This window comes from Neurospora crassa, linkage group VII, assembly GCF_000182925.2.
Source record: "Neurospora crassa OR74A linkage group VII, whole genome shotgun sequence".
Classification (NCBI taxonomy): domain Eukaryota; kingdom Fungi; phylum Ascomycota; class Sordariomycetes; order Sordariales; family Sordariaceae; genus Neurospora; species Neurospora crassa.
In genome coordinates this window covers 652,860-667,654 of record NC_026507.1, presented here as the reverse complement: position 1 = coordinate 667,654, position 14,795 = coordinate 652,860, and the positions used below count along the sequence as shown (strand labels likewise).

The 14,795-nt window shown below is 52.1% G+C and overlaps 5 protein-coding genes across 5 annotated transcripts; 4 read left to right on the top strand and 1 right to left on the bottom strand.

The window, feature by feature from the left end:
* On the top strand, positions 1-1,072 carry NCU06888 (hypothetical protein; the record flags this gene model as incomplete). The annotated part of the gene is made up of 3 exons (XM_954142.1): positions 1-213; positions 513-938; positions 995-1,072. 3 exons carry the CDS (start codon positions 1-3, stop codon positions 1,070-1,072), a joined length of 717 nt encoding a protein of 238 aa, XP_959235.1.
* A 489-nt stretch (positions 1,073-1,561) lies between these two features.
* NCU06887 (hypothetical protein) lies at positions 1,562-2,612 on the top strand (the record flags this gene model as incomplete). Its single annotated transcript, XM_954141.1, has 3 exons — positions 1,562-1,622; positions 1,693-2,306; positions 2,478-2,612. The coding sequence occupies 3 exons, from the start codon at positions 1,562-1,564 to the stop codon at positions 2,610-2,612; spliced, it is 810 nt and encodes a 269-aa protein (XP_959234.1).
* A 1,218-nt stretch (positions 2,613-3,830) lies between these two features.
* NCU06886 (hypothetical protein) lies at positions 3,831-4,788 on the top strand (the record flags this gene model as incomplete). The annotated part of the gene is made up of 3 exons (XM_954140.1): positions 3,831-3,879; positions 3,958-4,596; positions 4,751-4,788. 3 exons carry the CDS (start codon positions 3,831-3,833, stop codon positions 4,786-4,788), a joined length of 726 nt encoding a protein of 241 aa, XP_959233.1.
* A 672-nt stretch (positions 4,789-5,460) lies between these two features.
* Positions 5,461-6,293, top strand: NCU06885 (hypothetical protein; the record flags this gene model as incomplete). Its single annotated transcript, XM_954139.1, has 2 exons — positions 5,461-5,500; positions 5,839-6,293. The coding sequence occupies 2 exons, from the start codon at positions 5,461-5,463 to the stop codon at positions 6,291-6,293; spliced, it is 495 nt and encodes a 164-aa protein (XP_959232.1).
* A 291-nt stretch (positions 6,294-6,584) lies between these two features.
* On the bottom strand, positions 6,585-13,943 carry NCU06884 (hypothetical protein; the record flags this gene model as incomplete). The annotated part of the gene is made up of 5 exons (XM_954138.2): positions 6,585-10,845; positions 11,122-12,489; positions 12,777-12,825; positions 12,891-13,847; positions 13,935-13,943. 5 exons carry the CDS (start codon positions 13,941-13,943, stop codon positions 7,103-7,105), a joined length of 6,126 nt encoding a protein of 2,041 aa, XP_959231.2. The 3' UTR covers positions 6,585-7,102.
* Between the last annotated feature and the right edge of the window lie 852 nt (positions 13,944-14,795).

The window sequence follows — 14,795 nt, the reverse complement described above, 5'->3', positions numbered from 1 at the left end:
ATGAAGTCAGGCGAACTGCATAGTTGGCCACTTGCGCTTCTCGCTCTCGCTCACCATCGGACACCAATACTTCCCCACACCATCCCCTCCTTTGGGACAAACACCACCCAACTTTTGCCCTCCGTCCTTTTTCTCCTGCCACACCCTCCCTGTACTGGCTCCTATCGAACAATTGTCTCAACCCCCGTTCCCGCGCCCTCGTCTCTCCGGTATGTACGTTTACACAACCAGATGTTTGAGTCTCACGCTTTACATGCCCGTAGAAGTATCTGACACAAGGAAGCTGAACCACAGCGCCAAAACACCGGCCCAATGTCGGAAACTAGAAGAAAACAGAGCCCTGCTCTGGAAGACAAGGCCTTACCAGCCAACCAGCCGCATTCACGCACCAGCGGCGACGTCGATGTTTCTACCAAAAGCGAAACCAGAGATAACGAGTCAACATCGCCCACGTCTTCTGCAAGTCCTTACCCGTCCTGGAGTATAAGTCAATTTCTAATAGTTTTCTCCAGTCTCAACAACCAGCTGTGCCGCCATCTCCTTCCTCCACGCACAACGAAGTCGATAAAGCCATCCAAACATCAATCGTAGCGAAAGAGAGCGATAAGCCTACCACTACCTCAGACACCCTGCCGAACCCGAAAACTTCTCAATATTCACAGTCCCGTAGCCTTACAGGGGACATCGAGAAGTTCTCAGTGCGTCACTTTCCAGTGCTTCGAAAGGAGCTAAACCGCAAGATTGAGGAGAGGAGATTGGTAAACCGAAGCATTCGGAACAGTCTGGCCAGAATTGAGCATTGTGAGAAGTATATGAGGATCTTGAAGACAATGGAGGAGGAGCTGGAAGCGGAAAAGAGCAAGAAAATCGAGCTTCTGGAATTGTTCCGACAAGCTGAGCAGAGGCTTCTAGCCTCGATCGACGACTGGGAGGGGATGGTACGCGATCATCTGGGCTCAAGGACTCGGATTGTAAATCCTACCGAATGATCTAGGCAATGTCTGGCCGTGACTGTCATCTCGAAGGATGGCACGGCACTAGGTGGACAAAGGTACCTATGCCGGCACCTTGAAGTGCTAGCACTGTGTGATGGGATGATATAGGGAGGGATCAAATTGAAACAATTGGGTCTTTTGTTTGTTGGCAATAGTGGGACGAACTCGCACAGATACTCCAAAAGTCCTCCATTATTTCCATCTCGAAATCGGATCTCATCTTGAGTACATCAGAGGTTCAGATACCGAATCTTCGCCTCTACCCGTCCTCCTCCTTCGGGTATAAATCCTCTCCTCCCCCGTCTCCTCCTCGACCACCCTTTAATCTCCAAGCTTTCACCGATCACTAAGAAAACCCTTCGCTTCTTTTGAGCGCATCGCAGGTCTCACTTGGTTGACGAGAACTAGCATCGCATTTGGAAGGAGCCGTAGCAGACACTATCGCACATAACGCCAGGGGCTCCCTCTATCACAACGTAACGCCGGTTCGATCACGCATCATTATCACTTTCGTCTCAGACCCTACCACTGCCTACCTACACACACTCATACGACACTCGATCACCATGGAGCAGTGGGAGCTTCCGGATCTGCGCCCGTCAGTCGGCTACCAGCTCCAGCTTCAGGGTAAGTTCCGCATCACTCTTCATCATCCGCATACTTTTTTGTGACAAACCTGAGATCTAACAAGTACTAGGCGGTAATTATCTTTCAGGACACAGCGGACTCGCACCCACCCCAAACCCAACTCCCGCTAATTCTGCACGCAGCGGCAATGGTATCAGCACCCCTACCCGTACCACAGCTGTTACTTTGAAGCCTTGGAGCTACTATACTTTGGATTCTGTCAAGAAGAAATACAGAAACACGGAAAGAATACTCAACAATCTTCTGGAGATCTCTGAGAGGCAGAAAAACAGGTATGCTTCAGACATCGACGAGTTGAAGCAATCGCACAGATACTTGGCTAGTTTGAAGGAGTTGAAGAGAACGGTGGATGAGGCAAATGACAAGGTGGATCGTTTGGCGGAGGAGCGACAAAACTGGATGAGCTTGGTGGAGTCGTTGCAGTTCAAGAGCGTGGAAGATGAGGTGAAGATGGCATCGGAGGACTCCAAGACTTCCGTTGAGAAAGAGTCTAAGCATGAGTTTGAGCATGAGTCTGAGAACGGATCTGATGATGATTCTCCGAACGATTCTGACTATGAGTTTAACGATGACTCTGAGGAGGAGTCTGAGGGTGACGCTGAGGAGGAGTTTGAGGGTGATTCTGAGGAAGAGTTGGGAAAAGGAATCGGAGAGGATCATGAGGTTTAGAACAGCCGCATAAGTCCAGGGAGGCTACCAGCAAAAGAGCAGACTTGGCGAACCCGATGGACCTAGCAGACTCAGATCATGATGAGCAGGGAAAATCATGCCGCTCAAATTTTGAAAATCACCTAGGCAGAGACACGGTTTGGAGATACCTATCCAGGGATGAAGATGAAGTCGGAATTGCGGGGAACTGAGGCGGTGGAGAACTCTGAGCAGGACTCTGAGGAGAACAAGGACATGGAGTCTATCTGCTCCGACGATCTTTGGGACGACTGGGCTGATGGGCTTTTGGCCAGGTGGTAATGGCGAGGTTATTGGAGGGCAAATGGACACATGAGAAGCTAGCATATACTGCCTGACTTGCAATACTCTGATGGATGGGGGAACGTATTCTTTTCACGAATTTGCTCATTTCATTACACATAGACAGTTTCTTAGCTGGACTTGAACTACGGATTGTTCGGCATACTTCATCTGTGGCACTATCACAGGATGACTTCTTTCTCTCCGCTGTGATGGCTAGCATCAACTGTCGTTGAGGTTCCGGCACAGGGCCGCCCGTCGAGGTGAATCCCGTTGGAAGTCCATGGCCTGGGCGCCCCTCCCAATTGATGACTCCAGAATCCAGCCCTTTTTGTTTCCGCCCTTTCCAGCTTCCAAAACTTTCACATACCCTACACTACCAAACTCAGGTCCTTAGATTTGCGACCTGGAAGGTTTTTCGTGGAGGTACCTGTAGATCCCCAACTCGGTATTTCCTCTCTCTTTACGGTCCCTCAATGTTGTTCTTTTCGTCCAAATTCTTGGGTGCACGGCCAAACGATTCCAACAATGAATCCACGTCAGAAAAAAAAGAAAAGCAATAGCAGCATCGACACACCCTTGAACCCAAACCCACCAGGCCTAAATCGCATCGAGAAGAGCTACCAAGCCTGACTTACCGACCGGGAGAAGAATAACTACTCCCTCATCGCTCAAATCCAGGAACTGGAGCATTGCAAAAAGCATCTGCAAAGTATGCTGGAGCTTATGGTAGGGCTTGGAGACACATCTGGAGATCTCGTACACACAGACAGAAACAGATGCAAGCTAATGATTGTTATCTGAGTTTGGAAGATGACACAGGGACTGTATCACATAAATTCTACTCGCCCGCCGTTTCGTCTGACCCTTTTCTGACCGCCTCCATCTGATTGAGTCATTCACAGACTCTTGTTCACTGCTAACTACTTATCGCCATCTGGATAGCAGTCCTTCCCTCCAAGGGTTCCTTAAAAGGCCAATGCCTTATACTTCCACAACGAAACCTTTCCCTTTTCTACCATCTACAATCTAGAGGTTTATATATCCCACTTCTCTGGCAACTTTAATTCACATCGTTATACCCAACAACAACACGTCCCCGCTTACACCAAGTCTCTCTAAACGACAGATCACAACTTGATCTCCCAGACATCATACTCCTTCCGATACTTACTTACTTACTTAGAATCGCAATTACCAGGCCTCACATACCTCACAATGGGTCACTCTCGTCCACGTATCGATTCTCCGAAAAAGTCATCATTTAGTAAGACAGCTCAATTCTTTTTCCCACTTCAATCAGGTTTTTATGTTGGCATCGCCTGAACCTAATGAACTCTTCCAGTTACAGTCACCTCACCGAGACCAACCGGCGTTCGCAAGCCCAGTCCTCGAGCAAAACCAGTCGCAGATAAGACGGCTACACGGTCTACGACCTGTGCCTACGCATGGCAAGCTGCAGTTGTACTGAAGGATGAGGAATCGGATGAATCGGAGGAATCTGATTCATCGGAGGAATCAGAATCCGGTTCCTCCGATTCCTCCGATTCATCAGAGGATTTGAGTCCCATCCAGCATAGAGCGAGCAAACCGAAGCCGTCCGTTTCCCATCCCACCCTCAAACCAAGCGCCCTCCCCGCTCCCGCTGCCCCAGCCCGCACAGAATCCGAAATCGAAAACCTCATGACCATCGGCCGCAAGCAAGTTGAGAAAAAATTGAAGGATCGCATCAACCAAGAGAAGGAGAAAAATCGTCTGCTTGAGAGACAGATGACTACGTTCGAAAACTACAAGAAATACCTTGCAAAGTTGAAAGACCTAGAGGAGGAGCTGACCGAGCTGAAGGAGGAGAATCGCTTGAATGAGGACACAGTGGCGGATCTTGCAGAGGACTTCCGTGAGAGCACGATGGAGTGGGCTAAGCTGTTTGAGAAGTACGCGGGGGACTTGGGAATTTCGGTTTTTGACATTCGCAGATTGGCTGGTGCGTGGTGATGGCTTGGAGGGGTTGTGAAAGGAGGGTGACGCCGACTTTTGGGGGGATTTTGGGACATGAAGATGGAGATTATGCCGGGGCACGGGGTTTATGAGACGTTCACTATTACTTGCTTCATTGATCTTGCTATCATTGCTGCTAGATATGAGAACAGATGGCAAAGATGATCAGCTCAACTAGGTACCAACGACAATATTATAGTCTTACGCATTTGAGATGACAGAGATAGAATGACAATCAAGCTACCACATACTGACTGGTGGGAAGGCTTCAATGAAGCACCACAAACATATTGTCTTATGCCATCTCCATCCGCAATCAAAACAATTCCGTCTCTTGATTTTCGTTGACAGGTAGCCAAAACCCTCCCGTAAAAAGTGTGACTCGCCGACGAAACCTCCCAGTCTGTTTGGAGTGATCCCAAGTCATCTCCATCTCTTATCAGGAACAATACGCGAGTCTCTAAATCCACCAAGTTCTTCCTGCTGGCGGCAGCCTTACTTCGCGACTTCTCCCACCATATTCTCCCGTTTTCCTCCGACCATCTCAAGAGCTCACATCCACCTCAACACCAACACCGGCAACTTGCGAGACCACAGCCGCGCCATTATCGCTTGCCAATTCATCTTGATTGCTCTCGAAGCAAGCCTGTTACATTAGATATCCGTCAACAAACGAATCGCAGATATCGAAAATACTCCTCAGACACTCGCCCTCTTCTCCGCCAAAACGCGCAAGACTCACGACCATTATATCCAGATCACCATCGATATCCTAATCCTCATCCTTGAGTACAACTATCATTACAAACCCCAAAGCCAACACCACGGTCTCCCAGCGAACACATCCATAATGCAGCGCTGGACCTTCCCCAGCTTTCGTCTTTCCGTCGGTAAGTCCCCTACCTACCTACCTACCACACCAGACCCTCATACATGAATCCCAACCTCACCATCCAGTCCAACCTCCAATCACTATCCCCTCTCACCTCACCCTCGATTGCTAATCAACTAACATCCCCATGCTCCCAACCAGGCTCCTACACCGAATCCCATCCCAAACCCACCCATCCCTCACAAGTACCTCTAGAACCCCAAACACACCCCAGAACCAAAATCCAGCCCTACAACCCCTCTCCCAAACACAACGAACGCGAACGAACCCTCCACACCCGCATCACCAAACTCAAATCCCACAACGACCAACTACGACAAAACATTTCCAAATTAGAATCCCAAAGCGCTTACCTCCGCCGCCTCAAAGCGTTGGAAAAAGAGATTGACCAACTGAGAAAAGAAGGGAGGGAACTAACTAGACGAGAACACGAAATAAAGCTTGTTGTGGAGAGGGACGAGAAGGAAGTGGAGGGGGTAATGATGGAGGATCATCATGCGGAAGAGGATGGTGGTGGTGGTTGGGATGGGGGTGGGGGTGGGGGTGGTGATGATGGGGATAATGGGCATGAGGCTACATGGGAGCGGACCAGTGATGAAGGTACCTTTAGGAAAGAGTCGGTTGAGAGAGAAGAGGAAGCAAAGGACTTGAAAGAGGAGCGAGAGGGAAGGGTAAGGGTTTGGCAGCTTAAAGTGGAGGAAGAGAGTCTTGATGGGAATAAAGACGAGGACGAAGATAACCGCGAAGTAAAGCAGGAGGCAGAGGATGTGGCTAACGATTCCTTTGAATAGTGGGTTGAAGGGATGGAATTGGTGAGGGGTGCTGAGGCTTGGAAATAGTTGGACTCGCGTTTGGCGGTTGGAGATTTAGAGAAGGGAAGTGGACGGTTACTGACGATTGAGATGGCTCAGACTTCGGGGAGTGAATCGATCTCTCATACACCAACGATGGAGAAAGATGACGGCGCTTACGCCTGAAGATAGGTACGCACACTATTAAAGAACAGGGCGAGAAGCAAAGGCGCTGGAGATTGAAAAACATTTTGGCGCTGCCAAATGCTATGATTAAGGAAACTAAAGTATGTGCTACACTCGTCATCGTGAACGTGGACTGTGAAGATGATTGACAGTGAAATATACTCCCAGCTCCAGGAATACCATTATGTATGTCCCCAAGTAGCTTGAAAACACAGAAATTATTCCCAGTTGACAACGCACAACGCCTCCAGTCCCTGTAAATGTTACCCATGTGTCCTGTGCCAACCATTTTACCCGTTAAAAGCCATATGTTCAGATCCTCCATCCGTGCCTGCACCTGTTATTTGTATAGGTACGATCGAAATAACAAAGCATTTGAAGCCTCCCAACTAAGCAAACAAAGAACGAATAACCCATGAGAATAACAGCAACACAATAATATCACAGACACGTTGGAAAAGAGAACACTACTCTTCTCCCTCCTCACGGCGACAAAACTCCCAATCCCATCCCAACATCCGCACCGTCATCACCACCACCTGCACTGTCACCACCACCACCACTACCTCTCCCTCCCTCCCTCCTTCCCCTGCTGAGCCTACCCAGAACCCCCTCTCCCAGCATCAATCGTTCCCGTACTGGGGACTGTCCGACCTCGACAGCAACGCAGAACCAGTTCCACCCGCCCCATGTCCACGACTCCAAGGCCTATGCAAACTCCCCATTGGCATGGACGCCATCGTCGAAGGCCTCCAAGGTCCAGGACTACTTCCGCTTCTAGCTCTCGTCCTTGTTCCTCGAACCCCTCCTCGTGCTGTACTCGCAATACCAGCACCGGGTATAAGACTGGAGGTGCCAGCATCGGGATTCGCACCGGGGACCCTAGGAGAAGCAGGAACGTAGGGCACAGGTGAAGTAAGTGTTCGAGGCACCGAACCCAACGGAGTCTCATAGGGTAACGTAGGCAATGAGGAATTCAGAGGAGGAGTATTGGGATTTGGATTTGGAGACTGTAACCCAGGCGAAGAAGTCGAAGTCAGCTGATGAACGATTCTTTTCCTCCTGGCCATTCCCAAACCCGTAGCGGTCGGGGGCGTGGGCGGCATGGTTGGCGGTCCCATGCTAGAGGTGCTAGGCGTCATTGCAAGCGCAGCGTTTGTCATTCCTCCTCCCTGAATAGGCGTGGCCATCGGTCTTGAACGTGACTGCTGCACTTCCCATGCCAATCCACTTGCTACCGGCGACCCAGGCGGCGGAAACCCATGTTCTTGTCCCGTCGGTCGACCGACAATAGGGGACCCAGTGCTGACATCAGTCACTGGAGTGAAAGCTGATGTGACACCGCTGCTGCTAGGAAATTGGAAGATGGTGCCGTCGCTGAGGAGGATGCCTGCTCCTGCCCCTACTCCCGTTCCAAGAGCAGGGGAGGATGAACTTCGCTGTTCCTGATATTGTAGCAAGGAGATTGATGTAGGAGCTGGAGTAACGGGTGAGCTAGCTACCGCGGAGATTGAGCCAATGCTGGTTTGTTGTGCTGGAGTCGACGGCATGAAAGAAATGGCAGAAGCAGGGGTGCCAGGAAACTGTCCGCCCATGTTCGATATAGATGCCATCATATCTGGACGTCCCGCATGTTCCTGGCCTTGCGTTGCACTTCCAGCAGTAGTGGTGGAAGTGGCTGAACTCGCCAATGGATGCTGTTGCCCTGACACAGACTGATGTCCACTCCCTCGTCGTGATCTAGTCGGGAAGGCAGACAGACTCACGGATTGCGATCGACCGCTATTAGCACCAAGCACATTCTGAATCCGCTCCTTAGTCTTCCTTCTCGTTAACCCTCTGCCCAGATTCCGCCAGAGGATGGCGGGCGCTGGTTGTGGATGGGGGGCTGAAGTCGAAGATGCTGTGGTGGCCTTCATTCCGAGACTGGTGGAAGTTGCCGGCTTTTGATGGGCATGACCACCGGCCGTGGGAAATTGGTAGGAAGCCGAAGTACTTTGAGGATGGCCATGAGCATGCATCTGATTCTCGTCCCATCGCGAGTATCTCGTGTCAACACCTGGAAACGCACTCTCTGTCCTAGGCGAGGGTTCGGTTTCTGTGTACGACGCTGGTCGGTGTTGCTGCTGCTGTTGTTGGATCTTCTGAGGTAGTCGACCAGCGCCTGACCCAGGAGCGTTGATGCTGATGGGCATCAGAGGCATCTGCAGCTGCATGGGTGAAGGCCTGTTACCCATGCCATTTGCATTCAGGTTGGTGCCGGGAACTGTGGGATTGCTGTTTCTGCTCATCCCCGATGAAGGACTTCCAGTAGCCACTTTCCCAGTGTTCACCATCGGCTGGGAAGACGAGAGATACTCAGCTTCTTGATCCCAATCAACCTGACTTGACGGCTCAGATGATCGATGAGTGGCTCGAGACGGGCGAATCCACGATTCATCGAGATCAGCAGTAGCAGCAAAAGAAGGAGGTGGAAAAGGAGAGGAGGTAAGGTCAGCCGGACTTGAGCGAGACGTCCGACTTCCTCTAAAGATAGGACCAGGGACGATCACAAGCTCATCCTCCTGCGGTGCTGATCGAGAAAGCTGCTGACCCTGAGGCATGCCTGGCGATGTCGAACCAACCGCCGTTGGTACACTCTGCACACTCGAGCCAAGGCCCTCCCTCAACCTCTTCAGCCATCCACTCGGAGAAAGCAACCCGCTCGATGACGGTGTAGGAGGAGAAAGATCGCTCACGGCAGACAGCCCCCCTCCACTCATCTTCCTAGGCGGCATTGGCGGCGTCAAGCTATCACCCAATCCTCCAAAACCTCCGTCAGTAACCGCCTGAGCCTGAGCCTGAGCCTGAGCCTGAGCCTGAGCAATAACAGCCTGCGTGCCCGCGACCTTCTGTCGAATTTTGTTCAGCTCCAGCTGCGCTTCACTCTGTGTCTGGGCCGTCACCCGCCTTGTTCTACGCGGTGGCCATACAGGCACAACACTTGTACCTGCACCCATCGCGGGCTTCCCAGCCAACGCTCCAACAGCCACATCCAGCGTGACTCCCACTCTTGGATCGCCGACAGTCCTAACATCTCTCCAGGCTCCGGCGCGGTCGTGGTACCGACGGGCTTCTTGCTTCTTGATGACGCGGTGGTTGGGAACGACGGCGTTCCACTCCTCAAAGAGTCCTGTTTCAAGAGCGGGCGTGGGAATCTCCAAACCGTCTAGGGCCGTGTAGACACTCGGGGTTTCGACGATAGGTGTGAGGGCTGCTTGGTCAACTTCATCGTGAGACTGTTCGCCAACAGGTTCATAATAAGCAGAAACAGCGGCCGGGACCACAGTCCTTTCGTCTTCCAGCAAACCTCTGATTTTGTTGTCCAGTCCAGGAGTCGGGGGCATCACTCCTTCGGTCGGATACGGCGCCGTGGCTTCCATCCCCCTCTCCTTCCACGAGAACGGACCCGAAGCTGCCTGACCTGCTATCGTCATCGTCAAGTCCGACGGCCTCCGACGACCCGAAGCAGTCGAGAAGTGATAGCTACTAGGCGACTCCATCGGCGTGAACCCCTCATCTACCGCGGCGCCCCCAAACGCCCTCTCCCAACTTCCCGGACCGACGTGACCTTCCTCTTGACTCTCTTGACTCGGCGCAGTCGTATCATTCGAATCTGTTTCCGACATACTACTGCCCTCCTGACTCGCACTATTATTGCCATCAAACACACTTACCACCTCCACCTCTTCAACCCCCATCAACCGCTCCAGCCGACTCAGCTCCTCCACCCCCCTCCCGGCCTCCTCTACCCTCTGTCTTACCATCCATCTCCACTTCTCCAACCTCCTCTGGGGATCCCTCTTCTCATTACCAAACCTCTCGATGTTCTGCAACAACTTCTGGCCATGGATGCAGTACCTCCGATAATCATCCGGCACTCCCACCCTTGGACCCTCAAACTCCGCGTGCTCCCCTCCACCTTCTCTTTTGGACGCCTCAATACGCCTATGCGCCTCGTCAAAAGACCTACACCAAACCGCCGCAGCCCTCTCGATCCAAGCCACCGCAGTTTTTTCCTCTGCCAGCGTCTCGATGAAAAACGCTTGGATGACGGAGTGGATCCGCAAGAGGTCAAGCGAGTCAGAGGAGTCACTGTAATTCCGGTGTTGATTCGTGCCAGGAGTGTCGAGACTGCGGTTGGCGGAAGTGCGAGAGCTGACTGTGCTAGCGCTGCGGGTTAGGGGTGTGATGCTGTCGTGGGATTCGGTGGTGCGTTCGATGAGGGCGAACTTGATGAGGACTTTGAGGGTGTTGTTGAGCGTCGTCTTCCTATGGGACGCATCGGAGGTTTTGACGGGGGTATCGCGGGATAAGGCTGAGAGGCCTGTTAGGTTGGGTGTTAGTATCAGCCGTTTGATTATTGAATCGGACCTTTTTCTTCCACTTGGAAAGGCACACTTGCCTTCCAGGTTTTCTTTTCATGACTTCATGAAAAATGTTCTTTCTTCTGATACCTAGCTGACTTTGTTGAACTCCCCCTTACTCCATTACCTCCTTCCACCACCCAAACACCACCTTTCCAGTCCCTTCGAAAACACCTCTCTACCCCCTACCCTCCTCTTCCAGGAAAACAAGAATAAAGAGATCTCAGAAAACTTACCAAAAGCCACCATCTCAACCGGCACCAACTGCTCCCACCAAACCAACATCCCCACCAAATTCAACGCCGCCACGTTCCCCCTCGCATCCAACTGCTCCCTGACCTTCTTATACGCATGCAAATTGCCCACCTGCTTCGGCTTACTTGCCCTCCACCCCGCTAGGTACCTCGCCAACGGCTCCCTCGTCGCTTTCAGATGCTGCGCCGCGACATGGATCATGAGCGGTAACCTGCCCATCAGATTAACCAGCTCCAGCGCTCGTTTCTCTTCCTCTTCATCTTTCCACCCTCCATGTTTCCGGCCGTTGCCATCATTTCCCGCATGATTGGCGGAGGAGGTAGAAACAGTAGAGGTAGGTTTCCGGTCAAGTTCGGTCAACAGCAGTTCCACCGCTTGTCTGGGAGTCAACAATCCCAACTCCATAACCTGCGGATTATCAAACCTCGGATCGCCCGTAACCGCCCTCTCCGTGCTGGTATAGATGATACTCGTGTGCCTTGCGTCCGGAATGAAGTCTGACAAGCCTGGGATGTCGAACTGGATCCCGTCCAACACCAACAACCAGTCCCTGTGGGAATTAAACCATGCCTTGACAACCTGCACCATGGTCTTTGCATCTTCCCTCAGGGCTTCCAATCCTAATCCCAAACTTGTTACGTGATCGTTAGAGGTAGTGGTAGTAGTAGTACTACTACGCATAATCTCCATCCTGGCTACCCTCCAATAACCTGACTCCACCTCCCCTCTGCTCTTGGCGCGCACCCAGTACACGCCGCCGGGGTAGTGATCGCGGTAGCGATAGACGTATTCGCGCGCTAGATGCGTCTTGCCGCCGCCGGGGAGACATTGAATTAGCACAGCGGAAGTGCCTTCGAGACGGCGGCGGCGGTCTTGGAGCATTTCGTGGAGACCGCGGAGTTCGTCTTCGCGGCCGACGAAGAAGGAGTTGGGCCGGAAGGAGTCGGGGTGGATGAATAGGGGTTCTGGTTGTTCGGGGGAGGAAGTTTGAGTTTGGGAGTGACGGTGGGTTTGTGTTGCAGGTGGGTTTGGTTGTTGGGGGGTAAGGGGCGCTGGAAGTGGTGGTTGAGGTTGAATGTCGGTGGTAGTAGTAGTGAGGGGTTTGTTGTTATTCCCACCAACGGGCTGGCTAGGGCTGATGACGCCCGGCTCCAACACCAACGTAGGTTCGCGCGTGGACAACGTAGGTTCGCGCGTGGACAACGTAGGTTCGCGCGTGGACAACGTAGGTTCGCGCGTGGACAACGTAGATTGTGACGGAGACGACGGCAGAGGTGTCAGGAGCTTGGGACGTCTCTGGTTGCCATGAGGGTGGTGTTGAAGTAGAAGAGTCTCATTGCTGTAATTGTCTATATGACCAACGCCAGAAAAAATTCCCAGCAACTAGAATCAGCCCATGTTCCCGTGAAGACTAAAGGGTGTGTATGAGACGAAAGATGCAAAGCGCTCTAGGTATGGAGATGATGATGTGTCTCCTCCTCTACTTCTATCGACGACCAGACCCTCGGGCTGCCATTCGCCTGCTGTCCAGAACCAGGGGGCGTAACAGGAAGGGGATAAGAAGCAGGAAGATATCGGCCGTAGCCATAATCATGGTCATGGCCATAACAGGGTGAGGGTGATCTGCGGAACCTACCGATGGAGGGAAACTGCTGGTTGCTATAACCCGGCGAATGCGAGCGTTGCTGTGATATTTTGTTAGCACATCTTGACCTACCCCCTCCTAATCTTCAAAGAAAGAGAAACCTACGTAGGACTGCATAGCCTGCACACTCCTCTCATAGTACTCATCCGCAGCCCGTTTCTTCCGCTCCTCCTCCTCTGCTTCCCAGCGTATGTCGATGACTGCCCTAGCCACCGCCACCCACTCCGTAATGGCCGTCGACACATTCCTATAGCCAGGCGCGTTCTGCCCATCAAACTTGCACATGCCCGAGTGTGTCGCTTCAATGCCATAGTATATCACGCCCTGCAACTGCGGACTAGCCGAGTTCGCATCCACCACGAGCGCCCTTGTCCCTCTCAAGTCCGTGGTATGGTTCTCATGCACCATGTGGATCTTGAAACGCTGGTAGATGTCGAGAAAGTGGTTGTTGATTCCCTGCAGGGTCTCGTTGTCCTTCTTGAGTGACTTGAGCAGGACGGATTCGGTCTCGAAGAAGCGCCGGGGAATGACGGCGTCCGACATGGCTTGGAGCATGCGGCCCCAGGTGGCCAAGTCTGAGCCTTGGTGTGGGGTGCCGAGGAAGATGATGGCGTACGTAGATACGAACACTGAGCGCAGGTCTTCTTGCTGATGGGCCCGGATATCATTCGAGTATAGTAGTGCCCTTTTGGTTACTATACCTCCCAAACTGTGCACCACCCATATTATTGGCAGTCTCTCGGTCCCTTCGCTCTTGCGGAACGATGTAAGCGAGGTGACCAGAGACTGGGCGTGCTGGTGAATGAAGTTGTTACTAGGCGTGCTGGTGCCCCTTGAGTAGACGTCGGCATTGTAGCCGTAAACCAAGACGTTGGCGTGCTGGTTTTTCAGCTCCAGAGACGCTGGGAGCAGGTCGGTGGGCCAGAACACGCTGTTGGCAGCCGTCCATGTTTTCTCTGGGTGGCCATTGAGGCCGTGGACCAGGACAATGTCCGCAGTGGCCTGCGGATGGGTATAGACCGCTGTGACTTCGAAGCGCGAGATTTGCTTGTTGACACTTCCCTGTAGGTATCATGTTAGCCAAATATGTCTCGCATAGTTCACATGCCATACTGTTTAGCCAGCATAGAAGAAGGCTAAGAGAAGAACACATACCATGCTCGTCGTGAAGTCAGGCCACAGGGCCAAGTGAGAAAGGGAAGAAAAAAAGGTTCTGACAGTCGACTGAAGCTCGACTTCCACCAATAACCGCAAAGGATTTTATGAAGACTCAAGGCTGGGAGAGTCAAAGTTGGTTGCAAGAAAAGACAACCGAAAAGAATGAGTCGAAAACAGGAAGCTCAGTCGTAAGCAACCGACACTGAACAAGCCGGCAGATAAGGCAGAATGAGAGGGGCAAGATTTATCGCGTCAGTCCGCGGGACCAAAAAGAGGGTTCGGGTGCTGATGGAGGGGGGGCTTGTGACTCTTATGTCAAGGCAGATGTCGTGTGGCTATGAGGGAATCTTCTTGACAATACGTGTTTCAGCTTTTTAGGCAGGCCACTTATACGGCAAGTCGATGGAAGGAGCCTCGCCTTGGTTAGGTACTCTCCTCGGTGGGCAGGAACAGAAAGGAGCTGCGAGATTGAAACTAACGACTTTGAGATAGTAAATTGAAAGAGAGCAAGACAGTTGGTAAGAGACCTGGGGCTTGTATAAAAACCAATCCGGCAGTAGTGCTAAATAAAATGGGCTTTTGAGATGGGCGGATGGGTGGATAAACGGAATCTCAAAGTCTCAAATCGCGGCCGCTAAAGTGAAATATCCGAGGTGCAAGTGCAAAGTGTGACATGACCAGTCTTCCTCCTCGTTTCTCCAGTTATTACCATTTGCCATCCGTCATCAACCACGAGTTGTCTTCAACTCCTCGGAATGGTCAATCGTGGTCAACCGGCCGGAGAGGCCTTTCGAGGTTCCTTGATGTTGGTCAGTCTTGGACTCCTGGCCACTGGCCACTATGGAGATCCAT